This window comes from Scardinius erythrophthalmus (assembly GCF_964197995.2).
Source record: "Scardinius erythrophthalmus genome assembly, chromosome: 2".
NCBI lineage: Eukaryota > Metazoa > Chordata > Actinopteri > Cypriniformes > Leuciscidae > Scardinius > Scardinius erythrophthalmus.
The window spans coordinates 64,918,873-64,941,955 of NC_138222.1; the positions used below are offsets into that span (position 1 = coordinate 64,918,873).

Below are 23,083 nucleotides of genomic sequence, written 5' to 3' on the forward strand. Positions count from 1 at the left end.
GTAAATTCAGTGTCCTTCAGTGAACCTGCAATGATGCTGAAAAAGTTAATAACGTCTGTAGCTGTTCACTCATTTTGAGTCTGGTTTAAAACATTAACTGTAGCCTATATCTGTAATGTTTTCGTGTGCGGAAAAAAAGCGCCAATACATCTTGAAACATCATTTGCATGTGTATTTTGTTCTTCCGGCTGTTTGATCTGTTCTTCCTCTTTTGAGGCGGGACCATAGACTGTAAAAAAAATAGGGCGGGACTCAGAGAAGAAAGAAAGAAGAAGAAGAAGGGCGGAGCATTGAAAGTTTGATGTTGTTCATTTTGGCTGATTTTCAACGATTTAGACCTTGTTTGCCTGTTATTTATGTTACTAAAATGGTTTAAAACTAAACAGAATATATTAGTTCCGTACGTTAAGTATAATTTGGTTTCTATCGTCGCGCTTTAAAACTCTTCAAGCTCGAGCTTCGTCAGTTTCAATTTTCATGAGGACGCAAAATACAGAAGAGCTTCGATCAAGACTGCAACCAGGTTTGTCTAGTGTGATGGGTTACTAGTGTACAGTTTGCAATAACTGATTGAATTTGAGAGGATTAAGTAATGACGCACCGTTAACCTGACAAAAACGAAACCGAAAGGGACATTTGATATAGGCCTATTAGACTTTGTTTGGAATAGAAATAAGCGTGAGCTCGTGATTAAGCTATATGATTAGAGTCTTCAGTATATATAATTTTCACTCAAAATGAGCCCTTTGTAGAGAAACTTGAAACTTTATTTTACTGATATCACTGACCCGTTTCCACAGAGATGTTTGATTGGTCTGTTGAGGCTAAAGTATGTCTTTATATGGCCATGTGCAACTATGGGATTATTTTTTTGCCTTTAATATCGTAACTTTTCAAGAAACAAATGAAAATATAAATACACGGTGAATAATATGTCGTTGAAACCAGAGAAAAAATAACTCAGTCACGTGTGTTGTATTTGAGTTACTTCCTGTGTTTTTACAACTGAGGTGGTGTTTTGGATTGGAAGAACACAGAAACGTATTGTTAACTTGTTTTTTGTAGTCCAGTGACATTTAATAAAGTATTGTTTAAAACCAATAAGAGCTTCTGTAGACGTCTGACAGAGATGCAGTTTATCTGGTTAATAACAAGTGAAAAGCGCAGTGAATGCAGCATTTGAAAAAGACAAGAGGCATGAAGTGATTGGCTGCCAAAAAACACCCTTCAATCTTTAAGGTTTTAAAAATTCATATTTTATTCATTTGTTTTCATTTATTGTATTATTTATTTTAGAGCTTTTATAGGAGACCATTTAAAATACATCTTATTTTGTCATAAACACAAAATACCTTCAACACAGTTGTTTTATAACACACATCTTTTTCACACACACAGAGAGAGAGAGAGAGAGAGAGAGAGAGAGAGAGAGAGAGAGAGAGAGAGAGAGAGAGAGAGAGACCAATAATTATATTATATATCAAATTGTTTAAATACAAAAATTGGGGGAAAAAAAATCTGAGTAATGAGTGTTTATTTGTAATGAATTATTTTGTGTTTAGCAGATAACTGAAGAGTTGTGGAGGTCTTCTGTGAGGAGGAAACAAGATGGAAACAAACCCTGTGAGTTAAAGCTTATGTTCATGAACCTTATTTGAAGGCGTAAAACCATTAACCTGCAATAGTTTAATTTTAATACATTTGATGTATGATGATTTGATAGATCTTTTATTGAATTTGTAATCAATTGTAAGTTCTGTAACAAGTATGGCATCGTATACCAAAATATTTGTTGTTGATATTATTATTTTCTTTGCCTTTGTGCAAAATGGAAATGCTATTTTAAATACTCTCTACAATTAAAAAGGTTGACAGATGAGAATATAACCCTTAAATGTAAAAGTAAACACATCTTAAAGGGATAGTTCACCCCAAAATTAAAATGATCCCATGATTTACTCACCCTCAAGCCACCCTAGATGTACATGATTGACTTTCTTCTTTCAGCCAAACATAATCAGAGTTATATAAAATAATATCCTGCTCTTCAAAGCTTTATAATGGCAGTGAATGGTCCCCTAGATTTTGAAGCCCCAGAAAGCGCATCCATCATCATAACAGTAATTCATACAACTCCAATAAAGCGAATGTAATGTTACGTGACATTGTTTACAAGCTGTTTTATTTCTGCGGATGAAACACTGATTGAGCGATTACTCCAGATACTTCTCTGTAAGTTGTTCTGAATCTTTCAACCTTCTGATGTTCATTCATGTTTATCCTGTAAATGATAGTGAAGAGAAAGAGATTATAGCGTTATATCACGCTTGATTCACTGATCTCAGTGTCAATCCCTTATCAAAAGAGTTACATTATTAACAGACTTTAATTTGACTTTACCACCACTGTGAAACTACAGCAAGAGTTCCAACTAGAGGTCTTCACGGGTCCAAAAATTCGTGCCCGAACCCGAAAGAGACCCGTAATGTGCTAAACCGAACTGACCCGGACCCGTCTATTATTTCAAAAGCTGGACCCGGACCCGTGCAGATCCGAGAAATGCCTAACCGGACCCGACCTGGACCCGTCTATTATTTGAAAGCTGGACCCGAAACCGCCGGGAAGACACAGACCCGACTGGACCCGATTGTCACATATTCCACCTTAAACTGCTATTACAAGTCAATAAACCGGTTACGAAAAATACAACTTTTTGTCTTAATTTAAGGAGCCGTGGTAGCGTAACGTTAGTAGTCTCCTCTCCCTTCCTTGTAACGTTAACGTTACCTGACTGGCTGTGATCATGCATTACAATCCTCCGACAAGAAAGTTATTCATGTTATTCCTCTCGTTATTCCAAGTCCAAGCTTAATCCACTCATTATTTCAGCTTCAAAAGTCCACTTGATGTCACGGTGACGGATGACCAGTGTTGTTTTCGTCAACGATGACGATAACGAAATGATTTCGTTGACGCACCTTTTTTTTATGACGATAACGCGACGATGACTAGCTAAAATGGCTCCAAGGGGACTAAAACATGACGAGACGTTTTCGAGTTTTCATTGACGAGACGAGATGGAACGAAAATTATTACACGTCTGACGGTTGCCAACCTCTCCAATACGGAATCGTCCCGTATTTGACACAATAAAGTCTTGTTCCGTTCCGCATTTTTGAGAATCAATTCAGTGCAAATCCATGACAGACACATAGCTTCTAATATGTCAGACTATGAACGAAGATATTTGTAGGCTATGAGAAAAAAACCGACGGTGCGGTAGATACTAATTTCTCCCCCTGTTTGATCAGCGTAGCGTTTTTAACATCTTGGAACATCATCAGAGAATGCCCTTTTAATTGGTCGTTTCAGTCATTGTGAGTCACGTATCGTAGCAACGATGACGACAAGTGACAACAGCGGGAAATGTAAAAATGACCTCCGAGCAGCCGGCGAAAAAGAAAAGAGCACAGAAATGTAAAATTGAATGGGATTAAAATACCCGTGAATGCGTGAGGGACAATGAATACAAGGCGTACCATATGCCGTCGCGTTTTTTTTTTCGTTTTTCACGGCGGAGTGTGTGATATTAAGCAGCACGCATCAGGAGATAATCTAATAATTCTATTGAATAAATTCGCACAGAAGGCTACAGAAAACTGTTGTGTTTATCTTTCTTCAAATGCAGTCTAAGCCGGTGAGTTTTGAATGTTATATGTTGTATTTGTTTAAAAATAATTTAAAAATAAAACGTATTATAAACTAAACAAATCCATGGTTCATTGTTGGCAAAATGATCATGATAGTCTTTATATTTCACATCTATGTGGTTCAGTCTTGTATATTGATTAGGCCTACTTTGCTATTCTATATATAGGCCTAATAAGTTGTATTATAATATGCTATATGAAATATATTTATCTAAATGTATAATTAGTTTCCACAGTATTCACCAGAAGTAGGCTAATCATTTCAGGGGTTATTTTTCACAAAAAAAATTATGAATTGCAACACTTGCTACAACCTGTCAAACCTAAGCTCATTTCCAATACTTTTTAACCTAAATAAAAATTTTAAAGACTAGCCTACTTTTTTTTTTTTTTTACTAAAATTGACTAAAACTTGACTAAAACTTTTTTGCGTTTTCGTCGACTAAAACTTGACTAAAACTATCAAGTTTATAAGTGACTAAAATGTGACTAAAACTAAAAAGCATTTTCGTCCAAAAGACTAAAACTAAGACTAAAACTAAAAGGGCTGCCAAAAACAACACTGCGGATGACAAATGCAACTTTGCACATGTAACTTACATTCTGACTCGAGTTAACTCGCATAATAACTTTGACTGTTTGCCCTTTTGAACTAATAACGATTGCTCGTTCAGTGCCATAGCCGCTTATTTATTTGCTATCATCTCCGTGCTCTTTGCTCTGAATCGAGTCTGAATCTGACCACTAAAACTTTAAGATTAAACAAGACGGTTAATTTATATTGTAAAATCTAAAGCGCGGTTTGGCGGTCCCTCACTGAAGCTCTGGTAACTGGTTGCCATAGAAACATGACTCGCGCTTGAGACTGCACACGCACGCTAGCTGGATCAATCTAAAATATGCTTTTTAACGCAATTTATTTTGAGTGTCCTAATTTTACAAGTTGCAAAAAAACACAAGCAGTGTCTAATCACGGCCGGGTTTTCTCCGAGTCTGATCTAATGACTCCGATCGCACAGGTATTACACACAATGTTAAACAGACCCGGTACCCGACGTAATAGATTCGGACCCGACCCGAACTCGGCTGATCATTTAAAATACCCAGGTCGGGTCCCGGGTCGACGGGTCTCGGGTTCACTGTGAAGACCTCTAGTTCCAACAACACTCCGTTATAATGATGGATTTTTAAGCATCATGCACAAAAAAATAAACAACATCCTTTAGAGTCACACACAAACATAAAAAATCAGCATATCAATCTCAACAATGGTGAAAAAAACAGGCTACAGAAAAGTCACAGCAAACATACAAGCAAATAAAATACTGTAGAGCATTTTGCTAAAACTTTGTTTTACAATTGCAAACTGAGTGTAAAGCGTATAATGTGCTTCATGGGCGGCGCTAGGGAGGGGCTAGCAGGAGCTTCAGCACCCCCAAAAAAGACCAAAGCACCCCCATAGCACACCCCATTAATTTCTGGAAGCACATTCTAATCCGTCGAAATTGCGGAATGTTTCGAATTGCGAAATCAGAAATGTTTGGGCGGGCTTTACACAATGACGATCGCTCTGATTGGTTAAATGCCTATCCAATTGCGCCCAGAGGCATTTGAGCGACGTCCGTTGGTGAAGCCACCAACTTTTACATGCATTATTATATTCAAATTGCTACACATGAGGACAGTCTCCATGAAAGACCCACTGGCAGATGAATACATTTCTATCCTAAACGGTAGGAAATTAAATTAGATTTAATAAAGGATTTTAACTGTGACAAGATGATTGACAGGGCAGTTTACGTGACAGGATGCACGCGACAGATCCGTCCGATAAAGATGACGAAGTCGTATGTCCCAAAGTTTGCCTACTTTTTTGCTACACATTCAAAAGTAAATACATTTTCTTCACAAAAAGAGTACATACTTTTATGGCGTAGTGTAACTTATGCAAATTGGGATTAGGGGTGGGAGATATTGACAAAAATGAATATCTCGATATTTTTTTCCAATATCTCGATATCGATATTCAGGCGATATTTTTGCCATCCTTCAAAGAAATGTGTGCAAACTGGCAAAGAAGGTCCAGTTGGTCTTTTGACTTGCTGCATTTGACCTGTTATTGCAGGCTATAGAAAAAACAATAAAGGAGCTAACTAAACAGAATCTGAGGTAGCCCCTACTTTTTCCACTTACAAAAAAAAAAAAAAAAAAAAAACGGAACTAGGCACCTCTGGCAACAGTGATTATTAAATCAAACAACAATATTGTTGATGATAAATTGAAAGTAAAAAAAAAATATTTTCAAAATGCTATAAATCCATCCATTTTTTTCACCAAAACGCTATAAATACTTTTTTTTTTTTTTTTTAAATTGATGGTTTGTCTTTTTAAAAAAGTCTTTTGTGTTTTATTTTTCGTGTTCGCATTTATGAGGAAAAAACAATATTACGTGACAGTTCTCCATTATGGGCGCGAGTGCTCTGAAAGCGGCATAAAAGACTTTCAAACTTTCACAGAGACCTCAAAACAGAAAGCACAAAGCCTTTCTTTAAAACGAATTTCGTTTTGTATTAATTGTATCTTAATTTTAATACATTTTTCATTAACACATTTCCTGGATTTAATACATAAAAAGTAAATATAGGCTAGCAATCACAACATAAGGTGCTTGAACTGGAGATCATCATGAACCAGACCGTAGCCTACTCGCCTCACAGGTCTAAAAAATGTGAAATATATTTACAGAAAGCTGGTTCTAAACAAAACCATCCAAAAATAAAATAAAACTATGTAGCCTAATGTGCATTTCTCCGGTGTGTTCACTAGCCTACTGCGGAGATCTAATCAACTTCATCTTTGTAGCCGACACAGAAATTAATAAACAATTAAAATGTCTTATTGCAATATTTTACATATTCATAATCATTACTTTTGCTGGTTCTTTGAGGCAGCTTTTTAGGTTTATGGCGTTTTGGAAAAGAGCTCTTCACTTGGCTACAAACACCGTTTCACCAAGGCACAGCAGCCCTTCAGCACATAAGAACAAAAGAGAAAAAGCAGGACTTACTAATTACGAAACTTTGATGTGGTTGAACAGGTGAAACAGTCACAAATTCCTCTGACTCAAACCTTCTCAGTACGAGTTATGAAGAAAGAGAACAGCATTACAGTTTTCAGCGCGTCCTCCTTTGATTGCTGTGTTGTGATAGAAAAAATGCGTGCTGGAGCACATGCGCAAAACGTAGGTTTGTAAAATGTCCTTTTGTAAAATGACATATGATAAAATAAAAATAATTCATATATCATTTTGCAAAACGGTTTGTGCATGTGCTTCTGTGCACACTATTTCGAATTTACGTATGAATGTGTGTTTTTGACGACATGGGACCATGGGCTGGGCCACTCGGAGGTTGCTTCCAGGAATAGTACTGCACTACAGTATTAAAAATCACTACATATAATTGTTTAGAAGGTTATAGTGTGCGTTATTTTTCTCTTTAACTTCTTTCAGCTCTTTTCTTGTTTGGGGGGTCGGATTGTACAAATTATGAAATATTCGATATCCCAATTTTGCATATTGTCCAGACAACAATTTGGATACTATCGTCTAAATGATATATCGCCCACCTCTAATTGGGATGCAGCATATGGCTTTACACATGATGACGATCGCTCTGATAGGTGTAGGTCTATCCAATTGCGCCCAGAGGCATTTGAGCGACGTCCGTTGGTGACGCCCCTTTGGAAATGAGTTATTAATGAAGCTTTGCCAGACCATAACTCAGTTACTACTGAGAATGGTCTGGTTTTAACCAGGCTATTAAAAAACTTTAATGTTTCATAATCAGAAATTCAATAACAAGTTACCACAGATTTAAGATTCACAAGGAATATTTAGTTTTAATATTTGTTTTCATTCAACAATATTTAATATGTGAATTATAGATTCTTTATTAAGAGGATGTATTTTCTCCCCCCTAAAGATGCATCACTATCGCAAACTCCCTGATGCCTGTGCTGTCTGTGTTGACAGTGGTTTCAGTGATTCCTCAAATAGGAGCATTGGACAACCTCCTTCATTCGGTAAGTAAATTTCATTATGAATTTGAGCAACAATAGTTTTATGTTAGCAGCTTTAAACATCAAATCACCCTCAGAAATTGACAATTGTTTGTACTAAATTTATTTGAAAACAATCATGTTTAAAGGGAAATTAATATTACATTTAGTCCTGTGTATGTGTATTTAATATCGATTGATCCATAAATTGAATGTGCTAAAATGCATCTCGATTCTCTCTTCTGAGCTTTTCTTCTCATTTTTCTTCAAAATGATTTATGATTTCATGGAATCCGAGAAAAAATGACACGCTACACATATTTAAAGTTCATAGTCAAAGTCAATTTTCAGAAAATACCTTAAAATCCCTAGTAATTAGGGCTGGGTATCGTAAAAAAAAAATACGATATCTATACCTTGACTGATACCGGTTCCTGAACAATACCTTTTATCGATACCAATTTATGAGATCCGATACCAAAAATATGAAATTACATTACATATTAGCTAAAAAAAACTAATTTTGTTGATTTGTCAGCCCAGTGGTGACCCACAAAACTCAATTGTACATGTAACACTTTTGTAACCGTTACAGTATACTAGGCTCAGTGCTAGGTTCCCTACGGGAGCAGTGATTGATGTAGGATGCTTAATAACCACAGACCACAGAATCAGTTTAAATTGCCGGCTTAATACGTTTAGTTGACAGCATAAAACAGACAGTTGACATACAGTTAACATTAATTTCAAAATCACTCAAGGAAAAAATAATTATTTCCCCCTCTTTTTTTATTTAAACCTACTATTTGGCTTAAAAGGATACTATTTTCAACCTAGGTTATTATTAGTCTCAAGTTGTATCACTAATTTATGTGAGTTAACTCAGCTTTATTCTGCATAAAGTTTAGTTCTTAAGTTTCAAGGTTTAGTTCAAGTTTGGTTAAATTCCCTGTTAGTTTCAACCGTTTTCTATTTTGTTGCTCGTACCCCCAAAAAAATATTACCTGTCAGAAAACACCATTACAGCATTAACATGAAGGGTTAACAAATAAAACAATAACAAAAAATAAAAAAAACAACTCAAATTGTATTCAGCAAAAGACTGAATAAACTTGTATTTCACAAGTAATTGTCTTTGTTCTCTTTGGTATCAGTCCTGATTGTCCTGAATGGTTAATCCAGTGTCTCTGTGGATCCACTGCAGCTCTGCAGTGAAATGTGGATAAATCCTACCAGTTTCTGATGAAAACCATGCAACACCCAGCAGAGGCGCCTTACTCCTGTGTGATGCACAGTTCATGGGGTCACTGGGTGGCTCGCCATCTTACATCTCATGCACGTGGAATCCAACTCCGATATTCGCTCAGAATTTCCAGTCCAAACCTTAATGGCCTAGCATAATAATAAAATAATATGCACACAAAAAAATCAAATACTACATCTGGTAGCTTTACATATTGATAAAAGCTTGTTTTTTAGCTTAATTGGCACTTCATGAAATGGCGTATTCGCATCATGGCGGCAGGAAAAAAACGTAACATCACAGGACATTGAACTACAGGCCTGTGCTTCAATCCACCATGTACATCCACCATTCCAACACAAAACATCATAATTTAACTACCTTAGCTTTCCATCTTCATGAAAGTACCGATACATCACAACAAAATGTTCCACACATAAAATAAAATACATTCCTTTTAACTCACCAAGTCCCGTTCGGTAATGAACACAAGTATGAAAAATCGCCAGGTCACAGCAGGTTGGAACACAAAAAAAAACTTCTTCAAGGCACAAAATTAACTTTAAATGGACTCTTTACTTATTCTTTCTTGTTTTCCTCTGTTTTTCAGCAGCAGCTCTGCAACGACTGTCTGCGTTTCTCCCTCGTTAACAAGCAGGAAAAGACAAAACAACCCGGTTGGCTGTGGCTAGTCTCAAGAGTCACGCTGCAACGTGACTCTTCAAAATAAGAGTCTGAACACATTTTAAACCATGTTAAATGAAGAAAGAAAAAAATAAATAAAATAAATTCACATATTTTTAACCCTTTTTATATGTTCTTAAACCTAAATGAAACGTATGAAATAAAACATTTGACTATTTTAATGCATTTTAAATTTCTTTTAACCTATTTGTTGCCTATTCATTGCTTGCAATGTAATTCTTTATGACTGTTTTTTATTAACAGCTTTAGTTTGAAATGGTGCTTTGTAACCAGGGTTACACCCTCCCTGCTCAAATATATGCAAGTCCCTTTGCACAAGGCATAGTTTAGACTACTTTGATCTCGTGGGTTTCAATAGTGTTTGTTACAGCGTCACTTAAGCTTTGGAACAGAGATTGAACTATGCTGACTAGAGGATTCCCCAATTCAGGGTAGGTTAAGAGTTTGGGTTTTAGTCTTTCTCGAGAAGATCGCCTGAGAGCTTGTTCTGCCTCTGGGTCATGTTCTTTGTTGTCATTGTTCACAGGTGGGTCCTCATTCATTTCAATGTGAATTTGACTTGTTTCCTCATTTGAATCTGGTGCACTGTCCATTTCACCTAGTTGTGTTTTTGGTTCTTCTTCCCTTGCAGGTTCAGGTACATTCTCTGTCTCAAGCGACTTTGCCATTTCCATTATGTTCATGCCCTCTGGGGCATTATCAGGCAATGTAGCGTTACCAGGCTCATCATGGCTGGCCGATACCTCACCACCAGCCTCTCTAGGAGCATCAACCAGTTCAGGGGGTCTGGCAGGTTCTGAGACTTGAGCATTGTCTGATTTTGGTTGCTCAACAGCAGGGTTTGAATGAGTGTTGAGAGGAAAAACTACTTTGTATTCCTCAAAGGACCTGGAGAGCTCTCTGAGAGGACTTGGAGAGTAATACAGAGGATAGTTGTCCCCTTCCTCAGAATCATAGTCCTGTTCCGGTTCATCAGGATCAGTTATAGGGTGTTGACGCGTGTTTGCTCGGCGTGGTTTTTCTTGGACTGCAGGAGGATTTTCAGGGACAGTTGGCAAGAACCCGCACGGTAACAAAAGATCTCTGTGAAGAGTTCTAGTGGGACCATTGTGGTGCTCTGGTTTGACCGTATATACCGGTAGGTTGTCTTTTTGACTCACAACCACATGGACAACGGACTCCCACCTATCGGCCAACTTGTGTTTACCCCTAATCCTAACATTCCTCACAAGCACACGATCGCCAACATCCAGGACAGATTCAGTTACATGCTTGTCATATCTGGTTTTATTCCGTTCAGCAGCTTTAGCAGCATTTTTGGTAGCCAGTTGGTAACTCTCTTGGAGGTGAGATTTGAGGGCATCAACGTACTGTGAGTGAGATTGTTGCTGACGATGGTTCAAAGGGGTATTAAAAGCCAGATCTATTGGTAATCTAGGCTGCCTACCAAACATTAACTCGTAAGGCGTAAACCCGGTACTTTCATGTTTGGTGCAGTTATAGGCGTGTACGAGTGGCTTAACAAAGTCACGCCAATGTATCTTGTGTTCGTCGTTGAGTGTACCTAGCATGTTTAGTAGGGTCCTATTAAACCTTTCTACAGGGTTTCCCCTGGGGTGATAAGGTGAAGTTCTGACTTTTTGTATTCCAGCTAGGTCACACAGCTCTTTGATGGTTTTCGATTCAAAGTCTGCTCCTTGGTCACTGTGCAACTTCTCCGGAAAACCATAGTGGATGATGAAATTTTCCCACAGAGCTTTGGCTACGGTTCGAGCCTTTTGGTTTGGGGTAGGAGTTGCTACAGCGTACTTCGTGAAGAAGTCTGTAATGACAAGGACATCCTTTGTATTACTGCGGTCTGGTTCGATAGTTAAAAAGTCGATACATACTAACTCGAGAGGTCTGGTGACTTGTATGTTTACTAGGGGCGCTGCCTTCTCTGGAAGTGTTTTTCTGCAAACGCACCTGCTACAACTTTTGACCTTTTGCTCAATGTCTGAAGCCATTTTTGGCCAGAAAAATCTGGTCCTAGTTAGGTCAAGAGTCCGGTCAAAGCCGAGGTGACCCATGTCATCGTGAAGGCTTTTTAACACCATAGATCTCAGGTTTTCAGGGAGAACGAGTTGATATTGGGTTCCTTCACCTACTTGCCTCTTTCTGTACAAAATTCCATTCTGAAACTCTAGTTTGTTTAGTTCGCGGAGAAAGATGGAAAGTAATGGAATCTCTTGCCGTACAGTAGAGGAAGATGTTTCACCCGTTTCGAGCTGATGTATGATTTCGCCAATAGCAGGATCGTTTCTTTGACTTTGTCTCAACTCTTCTTCTGACATACTTGGAATGACAGGAGAAGCGTTGCACTGCTCGAAACTCTCTGGAAGGGCATTGGTGGTCATGGACAGAGAGGTTACGAGTGGGGATGCAAAAGCATTTTGGTCTTTATCAAGAGACTGGAGGACTTGGTGTTTGTCACAGATTGCACTGACAGCGTGAGGAGGAATGTGAGTGAAAGGATCAGTGCCAGGTAAGTGGTGTTGTAAAAACTGGCGGATCCGCTCTTGTTCCTTCAGAGAGACCAAGTCATTTACTGGCTCGGGGTGTGGACGGCGGGATAAGCCATCTGCGTCAATGTTTTGTTTGCCTGCTCTGTACCGGAGGTGGAACTCAAAAGAGGACAGGGCGGATAACCAGCGGTAACTTGTCGCATCTAACTTAGCGGTGGTCAGAATGTACGTTAAGGGGTTACTATCAGTTATCACTGTGAAAGGACGGCCATATAAGTAATCACAAAACTTTTCCGTTACAGCCCACTTGAGGGCAAGAAACTCGAGCTTGTGGGCGGGGTAGCGACTTTCACTTTTTGATAGTCCCCTACTCGCGTATGCGATTACGCGCATCTCTCCCTCCTGTTCTTGATAAAGAGCTGCCCCTAACCCAGTTGTACTAGCATCGGTATGTAGTACGTAAGGCAACTCGTGATTGGCAAAGCCTAACACGGGGGCAGTAGTCAGTTTTTCTATTATCGTCTCAAATGCTCGTTGGCAACTCTCTGTCCACCTCTCCCCGAAAGGAGATTTTGGCTGAAAGTACTGGACACCGTTTGGCTTAGGGCTATTATTCTTTCTCAGTGGGGGGTATCCAGCAGTCAGATTGCTAAGGGGTTTGACGATCTTAGAGAAGTCCTTGATAAACCTTCTATAATACCCCGCGAACCCTAAGAAGGAACGGAGCTCTTTCAGGTTTTTGGGACTTGGCCATGTTTTTAAGGCTGCAACTTTTTCAGGGTCCGTTTCAACCCCATGCTGAGAAACGACGTGCCCTAAGTACCTTACGGATGTCTGGAAGAACTTGCATTTTTCAATCGAAAGCTTCAAACCGTATGCTTTTAGACGACTAAGCACATGGAGAAGGCGGGTTTCATGTTGTTCAAGGGTGTCGGAGAAAACTATCAGGTCGTCCAGGAAGACCAGGACTTCCTTAAGGTTGATGTCACACATACATTTCTCCATCAACCTTTGAAATGTGCTGGGAGCGTTTGTTATGCCCTGGGGCATCCTGTTAAACTCGAAGAACCCCATCGGACATACAAAGGCTGTCTTGTGCTTGTCAGTCTCATCGACCTCAATCTGATAGTACCCACTTTTTAGGTCAAGGACCGAAAACCACTTCGACCCAGTGAGGGCCGAAAACGCCTCTTCCACATTAGGAAGCGCATAGGCATCTTTGATTGTATTCAGATTCAACTTTCGGTAATCAACGCAGAGTCTTATGTCTCCGTTCTTCTTCTTCACCACCACTATCGGTGAGGAAAATGGTGATTCAGACTCACGGATTACTCCTGCCTCGCTCAGTTCCTGCAAATGCTTCCGTACAGCATCCAGATCTTGGGGTCGAATAGGACGGGGTCTGTGCTTAAAGGGGGTTCCATCACTCATTTTGATTTGGTGTTTTACTTGGTCGGTGCAACCGAAATCTGTATCATGTAGTGCAAACACTTCTGGCATCGCATTCAGCTTTTGTATGATTCGCTCTTTCCATTCAGCAGGGACTGGAGAATCGGCAAAGTTGAGGTCGAGCTTAACGGCGTTTGAGCTGGAAGTATGCTCGGACTGCTGTGGAATCTGACTGTTTGGCAATACCTCCAGCATGGCATGCATTTCAGCGATGACACTCTTTGCAGGGATAACTATGTCATGTTTACTTTCATTTCGCAGGACCACTGGAAGCTTTTGTGAGAGTTTCTCAGGGAGGGTAAGTAAACACTGGGTGACTAGAATACCACCTGGCAAGGAGGATAAGGAGGGAGACTCAACTACTACCCACTTGTCAGAGATTTCGGTGTTTGCATTAATTGACCCCTCAAGGACTCGACTTTGGCCCGCAGGAATGATTTCAGACTCTTTCCCTGACAGTCTGACAAGACCAAAGCCGCCACTCTCTTTTTGCTTGTTTCTCTGTCGTAATACATTCAGCACCACTCTGTAACCGTATGGCAGGGCACTGAGATTCGTATCGTTTAGGGAGAGACTGTCAAAGAGAAAGTCAAGAGTGTTGGTACCGATTAAGAGAGATGACTGAACATTAGATCGAGTGTCTGGAACCACTAACACAAGAGAGGACACAGTAAGTTCAGTTCCGAAACAGTTTTTAGGAAAGGTAATGTCGACACCAATATAGCCTGAATATGGGACATTTTGACCATTTGCCGCCTCGACTTCCAGCAGATCTTGTATTGGATAAATTTCCAGATGTGAGAGATTACTTTCATAGAATGACTGGGACACTGTGGTTACTTGTGACCCGGTATCGAGAAGGCAATTGCAAGCCTGTCCATTAATCTGTACTTGAGCAGTGTACTTAGCCCCCACTAAGCCTTTAGGTATTTTCACAGTGGCTGATTTGTTAGATAGGAATCGTTTATTGGATTTATGTGAATATTCAGTGGGACTAGCTTCATCAGTAGCACCCATTTGTCCCGCAATGAGGGCTTGCTTTAGTTTAAAGACCGTGTTTGATTGTTTTGTGTATCCCAAAGTAACTGTTTCTCTCTCAACTGTTTCCTTTTATCAGCAACCAAGGATGGATTTGGGTCATTGGAGCATGCAGAGACAATATGGCCGTCCTCGCCGCATTGGAAACAGTACCAGGGCTTCGGCCTACCCTTTGCAGCTTGGTTTGTCAAGGGAATTTGCTCAGGTCCTCTTGGTTTAGTATTAGCATTAGCTTTTGGTGGTTTAGGATTTTTCTTAGGGTTTGGTGGCTTTAGTCTAGCGAGATGGCTCTGGAGCTCAGTGATCTGTGCTTTTAATTCTGTGACCAGATCACTTGGAGAAACTACAGGTGGGTATACCTTTTGGGGTTTCAGTCTCGTCAGCTGACCTTGCAGCTCAGTTATCTGGGTTCGCATCTGAGTGAGATCGTCTTGCATTGTGGGTTCGGGAATGCCAGTGTTTACAGCTATAGCGTGTGAGGCTACTTTTGGTCTGGTGGCAGCAAAGTGTTTTTTCATTCGACTTTCTTTTGCAGTGTGTTTGTCCTCTTCCACTCTCAACTGTAGCAGTAGCTCACTGAATGAAGGTGGATCATCTTTTTTTCTTTCGAGCTGAAGACCAGCTAAAAGGGCATTGTCCCAACACCCCCGACAGAACTGACGCAATAGGTGTCGGTCTGCTTCACCAGCTACAACACCGCCTCTTTTCAAAGCTTTGGAGAGAGCTGTCTGCAAGCGATGGAGATAATGTGAGGGCTTCTCACCTGCATCTTGGAGTGTGTTTAGGAATTTAGCGAAAAGCTCATCGCCATCCTCCACTGTGCCGAAAGCTGAATTAAGCAATTCAAGGTAAGCAGATGGTAAGGCTTTGGGGCCTAAAGGTTTCACCACGGTTGCAGCAGGTGGCAAAAGGCTGTCCAAGATCTTTCGTGAGCGTTGCAAGTCAGACAGATCGGGGTCTTGAAGTACGAGCTCAACACTATGGCGCCAGGAATCAAAATCAACCTCATGACTAGGACAAGGTAGTTTTCCTGAGAACTGTCTTAAACGGAAAGAGGCACTGACTTGTGAGGTAGGAGCTTCACTTCGGATGATATGCTCTACAACAACTTTTTGCACCTCAGGATGAGATATAAAGCTTGTTGGTATGTTAGATGGTAGATCAGGTTGTGGTTGGTTGACTGATTCAGAAGCACTGGTGCTTACACTAGTTGCAGTCGATTCTACAGTTTCACTCTGGAAAAGTTGTCGAATTTCCTGTGCTGGTCTAGCAACTGGAGTTGTGGGTTCACTCTGTGTCTTTTGGGTAGAACCCACAATTTCAGGTGGTTCTGCACTGCTTGTGACTGATTGAGCACACTCGGAAAGGTGCTCATGCAGAACAGCTTCAAAAGATTTGCCACTTAACTTGGCGATTTTCCGCAGTTCACTGAACAAACTGTGGGTGGCGCTGGTTGTAACAGCTGATACGTACTCAGTTGACAGGGCTCGGATTACATAAGTGACTTGCTTTTGGCTCTCAAGAGTGTAGGGCAATAAGGGTCCAAGTGCTGTCAAGGCAGCTCCACTCTCATACTCCACAATGGCATTTTTGTGGTAGAAAGACTGGGGATCATCTATTTTAAAGGTTCTTGCAGTTCGCCCATACTTGTTCAGGAAGTCAATTAAATCTTCCTCATCAGCTGTGTCAGTAATTCCACTAATGATAACTGAGTTTGGAACTTTAACATTTTCTCTGTCAACTATGTCCATTTTGCCGGCTTGGCCTGTTTGTCAGGTCTGGGTTAAAAATAAAGACTGGAAGGTTAAATTACTGCTCTCCTGGCTGGCTCGCCACTTCTGTAACACTTTTGTAACCGTTACAGTATACTAGGCTCAGTGCTAGGTTCCCTACGGGAGCAGTGATTGATGTAGGATGCTTAATAACCACAGACCACAGAATCAGTTTAAATTGCCGGCTTAATACGTTTAGTTGACAGCATAAAACAGACAGTTGACATACAGTTAACATTAATTTCAAAATCACTCAAGGAAAAAATAATTATTTCCCCCTCTTTTTTTATTTAACCTGTTAACTGTCACCCCCCTTTTTTTGAGTTGACATGAAAATACACATTTCGAACTTAAATGGTTGTAATTAAAGAATGCTTTGGAGTATAGACATACAATTGGTCTTGTTTTAAAGAAGACATTTGGCAGATTTTTGTAGAAGTGAAATAAATTAAGAAAGTGAAAAAGAAAAAAAGTTATAGAAGTTTGAGTTTATGGAAATATCCAATATAAAAAAAAATATTATTCATATTTTATATAAAATATATATTTTTAAAACCTGGGTGACTCTAAAACTGCAAGAAAATCAAAGTCAAAAATCTGAACAAGTTGTGTTTCAAAATTTAGGTTGATATCTCAAAAAATTAGCTTTCAGTAAGATTTTGTTTGGGCGCAGTACCAAACTTTTTCACTAGGTGACAACCAGACTCCATTACTGCCCATATAAGGGCGCCTCCATTTCCATATGTGGTTTGAGTGATCTAAACCATCATTTCCACAATTTTCATGCAATTTATGAAGTAGACATTCTATTCAGAAGTAATATGGGAAGTTTGACAGATTTTGATATTAATTCAACCTCTAAGAAACATAAAATAACACGTATACGCGCTATAGCTCGCTGCAACATCACAAATGGTGAATCTATAATTTTTTTCTTCATATTTGAAACATTTTCAGACCCTTTTTTCTAAAATAATTGAATGGATGCTATCTTTTGAACTCTTGGCATGAAAACAAACAGGTTTCTACCATTCTTTCATGATTTTTCATGTTCATTGCTATTTCAAAATAAAGGTCTGAACACGCCTTAGGAATATGAAAATATTCTTGTTGCAAATTGATAAATTATGGCTCCTCTGTAATTTATTTTGAAAATCAGTCACCAAATATGAAAACTAGAGATTGTAAGCTTTCAAATGATATATAGTTTGTCAAGATTAGTTTAGGTTTAGTATGGGATATTACTGTTTTAAATATGTAATGGATTTGGGCCCACCGGTGGGCCCGTGACAGTTAACAGGTTAAACCTACTATTTGGCTTAAAAGGATACTATTTTCAACCTAGGTTATTATTAGTCTCAAGTTGTATCACTAATTTATGTGAGTTAACTCAGCTTTATTCTGCATAAAGTTTAGTTCTTAAGTTTCAAGGTTTAGTTCAAGTTTGGTTAAATTCCCTGTTAGTTTCAACCGTTTTCTATTTTGTTGCTCGTACCCCCAAAAAAATATTACCTGTCAGAAAACACCATTACAGCATTAACATGAAGGGTTAACAAATAAAACAATAACAAAAAATAAAAAAAACAACTCAAATTGTATTCAGCAAAAGACTGAATAAACTTGTATTTCACAAGTAATTGTCTTTGTTCTCTTTGGTATCAGTCCTGATTGTCCTGAATGGTTAATCCAGTGTCTCTGTGGATCCACTGCAGCTCTGCAGTGAAATGTGGATAAATCCTACCAGTTTCTGATGAAAACCATGCAACACCCAGCAGAGGCGCCTTACTCCTGTGTGATGCACAGTTCATGGGGTCACTGGGTGGCCATCTTACATCTCATGCACGTGGAATCCAACTCCGATATTCGCTCAGAATTTCCAGTCCAAACCTTAATGGCCTAGCATAATAATAAAATAATATGCACACAAAAAAATCAAATACTACATCTGGTAGCTTTACATATTGATAAAAGCTTGTTTTTTAGCTTAATTGGCACTTCATGAAATGGCGTATTCGCATCATGGCGGCAGGAAAAAAACGTAACATCACAGGACATTGAACTACAGGCCTGTGCTTCAATCCACCATGTACATCCACCATTCCAACACAAAACATCATAATTTAACTACCTTAGCTTTCCATCTTCATGAAAGTACCGATACATCACAACAAAATGTTCCACACATAAAATAAAATACATTCCTTTTAACTCACCAAGTCCCGTTCGGTAATGAACACAAGTATGAAAAATCGCCAGGTCACAGCAGGTTGGAACACAAAAAAAAACTTCTTCAAGGCACAAAATTAACTTTAAATGGACTCTTTACTTATTCTTTCTTGTTTTCCTCTGTTTTTCAGCAGCAGCTCTGCAACGACTGTCTGCGTTTAACAAGCAGGAAAAGACAAAACAACCCGGTTGGCTGTGGCTAGTCTCAAGAGTCACGCTGCAACGTGACTCTTCAAAATAAGAGTCTGAACACATTTTAAACCATGTTAAATGAAGAAAGAAAAAAATAAATAAAATAAATTCACATATTTTTAACCCTTTTTATATGTTCTTAAACCTAAATGAAACGTATGAAATAAAACATTTGACTATTTTAATGCATTTTAAATTTCTTTTAACCTATTTGTTGCCTATTCATTGCTTGCAATGTAATTCTTTATGACTGTTTTTTATTAACAGCTTTAGTTTGAAATGGTGCTTTGTAACCAGGGTTACATACAGTAAACTACTGGCTACAGTGTTTTGCCATTACATAACTGTTTTTTAACTTACTGTTTATTACTATTATTGTTATTATTACTTTTTAAATACATTTCGTGGGTGTGTCTTTTTATCCTACACCTTTAATATGGGATCAATATCCCGTCAAACAAATTGCAGTCACGGATACAAAATTAATAAGCATGAATCAAAAATATAAAAAACACATGTAAAAATATATTGCACAAAACTTAAACTTATGTTCATGTTTTCTTAAAAAATAATTTTCCTTGATTTTATTACTCTGTACTTTGTGCTCTCTTACATGTTTTGCTCTTATTTTACTCTTTTGGACGCTTCTGCTGTTTTTCTCTTCGCTCTTCTTTCCACTTTCTGCGCTTGCTATTTCTAGTTTCACTTCTCATGCGTTGCTCATTCATATAAGTGAAGATAACAGTGAGCTCAGCTGGCAAAATTCTTTCCGTGTCAGGACACCGTTAAACTGCACGTGTGCCTGCAACTCGACCTGTTACCGATATACGTCTACCTGTCGATCCCTTTTCCTTAAATTTTTCATCTTATTGTGACTGAGCTGAGGCTAGTGGGTTTCAGTTCATTTTTGTGATGCGCAGTTCCCGGAGAGAGAGACGACAGACAAACTTTTGTCGCTAGCCTAATATGAATAAAAGTTTACAGTTTTGAACAATGTACTCTTATTTGTATGACCCCAAAAGTATTAAGTTATTTTAGCTGTTGTGAGAAAAATAAAACCAAGTGAACGTGCCACCGCGTCTGTCGAACACTACTGTAATTCAGCATGCCAGAATAAAACACGATTTTAGAACAATGCATAGCGCCACTCATCGTGGTGTGCCAAAATACTAATTATAAACTGCAATATTTCATTCAAACCAATCCCAAAACGCTTTGTGACATTTTGAAAAGCCGTGCATTAAAGGGCACCTATTATGACCCTTTTCACAAGATGTAAAATAAGTCTCTGATGTCCCCAGAGTATGTATGTGAAGTCTTAGCTCAAAATACCCAACAGATAATGTTTAAATTGTCATTTTTTGGGGCTCAGAAAAACGCGCTGTTTTAGTGTGTAGGGGAGCGCGGGGCACAACCTAACTCGGGGTTAGTTGTAACACACTTGTTTTAAATACTTCCGCACATGCTTGGATGTCGGAACTTTGTTTATTTACTAGTTGCCATATCAACACTATATATAAAAAAAAAATCCGGCAAAATTTTTTTTTTTTTTTGGAAGATATCCATAGACATTTATTAAACCATAGCAAAAGTAAATGTCTTACTTAAGTTCATTTTTCATCTCTATTTTTTGTGTTTATTTAAAATAAGACAAATCTGATATTATTTTAATCTTCAATATGTTATTTAACAGTTGAGATAGTTATTTAATGCTTCGCTAATAGCAGAAGACACTAGCAGGGTTTAAATCCCAGTTGTGCAGGCGAGGGCATGTTGTAACACTGCGTTACAATGTGCCCCTATTAGAAATATGCTATTATATTCTATACTTTTATTAATTTTATTGAGAAAACGTGAGAACAAGGTGAATAAAGACTGAGTGTCAATGTTCAGAAATGACTAATTATTTATTTGTTTTGAATTATGTTGTATAGCTGTGTTTTCATGTGTTCGTAGTCAAAACTCAAAAATTTGTTTATATTTAATTATTAAAAATTGCCATTATTTTATATGAAAAAGTTTTTTAATTGTATTTTATTTAGAAAATATTTTAGTTTGTTTTGTATATTTTATTTATTAGATCAGATAACATTTTAAGCATATGTTATGTTACAATGTGCCCCACACATGTTACACTGTACCCCACCTATGGGGCATGTTGTCACATTTCACTTCCATTCTTTCGGGATATATCAAGAAAAAAGTATATACTGTATTAATAAAACAAAAACGCATAATTGTACTAGACATGTGGGAAATTAATGTGGGAAAAAATAAATACTCTGAACCATAAGTAGATTTACACAAACTAAGAAAGTCAAAAAGCGTTAGGTTGTGCCCCGCTCTCTCCCCTATCCCTTTAAATGCAAATGAGCTGCTGCTGCTGGCCCAGGGGGCGGAGCCTCAGAGTCAGGACAATCTCATCTGATAATATCAGAACAGAAACTCTCAGTAACGGTGTTTATTTCGACTTGGAGTCAGACAATAATGCCCACAGAGCCAGAGAATATATGCTGTATGGAGATAGAACAGGTATAGTTTAGTTTAATTATGGTTAGAACTAGGGATGGGTATTGGTTGGGTTTTATCCGATACCAGTACCTACTCGGTATTTTTCAAACGGTTCCGGTGCTTAAACGGTTCTTGAAACGGTACTTAAGAAAACTAAACTGCACACACTTTATCAAAAAAATAATACCTCTCTGTGTGTGTGTGTGTGTGTGTGTGTGTGTGTGTTTTTCTGAAAAAGATTTTCTGATTAAATGAAAAATTGTGCCCTTTAAAAGGCTACTGATGTAGCACAAAACACTTGAGTTAAGATCAAAATTGTCTTCTCATATTATGACTTTTACAGAACAGAAAAATATCTGACAAATTTAACACACACAGTATAGCCTCATATAAATATACTTGATATTGATATACTTCATACTTGATATGCAAGATTTGCAGTTGGCATTAAAATACTAGACTTACCCGACACTGGCAGCTGAACTTGAACTTTAGTCAAGCGTGTCAGAGGTTTCGGGTTCTAATCCGCATTTGTAGTTTTTAATTTTTTTTATTTTTTTTAAACCGATTATGCTCATCAGTGGTTGTATATCAAGCAGGGACACTTTGGGCCCTATTTTAATGATCTGAAACGCAAGTGTCAAAGCGCAAAGCGCAAGTAACTTTGTGGGCGGGTCTTGGCGCTGTTGCTATTTTCCCGGCGTGATAAATGACATTTGCGCCAGGCGCAAGTCTAAAATGGGTTGGTCTGAAGTAGCTTCATTATTCATAGATCTATCTATCTATCTATCTATCTATCTATCTATCTATCTATCTATCTATCTATCTATCTATCTATCTATCTATCTATCTATCTATCTATCTATCTATCTATCTATCTATCTATCTATCTATCTATCTATCTATCTATCGTAATAATGTATGATTTGCAAAAATGAAAACTGCTGCTTCTGTGTAGATGAGAGAATCAAAAAATGAAAGTGTATCAAAAGAGAATCAAAGTGTATGCGCGTTGTGCACACGCTACATTGATTATGGCCAAGCATGCGCCCTTAAAATAGCATATGAATAACATGCGCAACGCGCCACTGACTTTAAACTAGTTTTTCCTGGTTAGTGGCGCAATTGTTTTCTAAACCTGCAAAATAGCATGAAGGAACGTTTGCACCGGGACACGCCTCCTTTTTTGCGCTGAACCGCCCAGGGAGCGCAAGTTCATTCCCTAGTTTAGCGACGTGCTTCTGTGGAGGGAAAAGTGCGCTTTGCGCGGGTGCAAAATAGGAATGATACATGCGTCGCTGTACAAAGTCAATTGCGCTGGGTGCAAGATAGGGCCCTTTGTGTCCATTATATTTTGAGATTTCACCAGAACGAATATATATGAGTATACGCGCCGTCTAGGGCTTAAATCAAACTTCATTCACGCTGCACGCACATATGAAACCCTTGCATACACGTATACTAGGTAGTCACACATACGTATACTGCTGAATGCTCAAACTAATACATATGAAATGCACAACTTCTAAAGTCGCTCACGCACACACACGCAAACTCTAGACGCGCGGAACTCTCCATGCACATACTCATCTGAGACGCGAGCACACACACACACACACACACACACACACACACAAACTCTCCGCGCACATACTCATCTGAGACGCGAGCACA

The 23,083-nt window shown here is 38.6% G+C and overlaps 1 protein-coding gene across 2 annotated transcripts in view; it reads left to right on the forward strand.

Moving 5' to 3' along the window:
- Positions 1-227: 227 nt before the first annotated feature.
- The window catches only part of LOC308687333 (uncharacterized protein), a 64,926-nt gene continuing 42,070 nt past the window's right edge, over positions 228-23,083 (forward strand). Inside the window, exons 1-3 of one of the 2 annotated variants that reach the window (XM_081359823.1) lie at positions 228-523; positions 1,563-1,623; positions 7,694-7,793. In XM_081359823.1, the coding sequence (XP_081215949.1) occupies positions 1,609-1,623; positions 7,694-7,793 (115 nt within the window). In that variant the 5' untranslated portion in view covers positions 228-523; positions 1,563-1,608. The remainder of the gene's footprint in view (positions 524-1,562; positions 1,624-7,693; positions 7,794-23,083) is intronic. The other variant, XM_081359824.1, reaches the window with a different exon arrangement.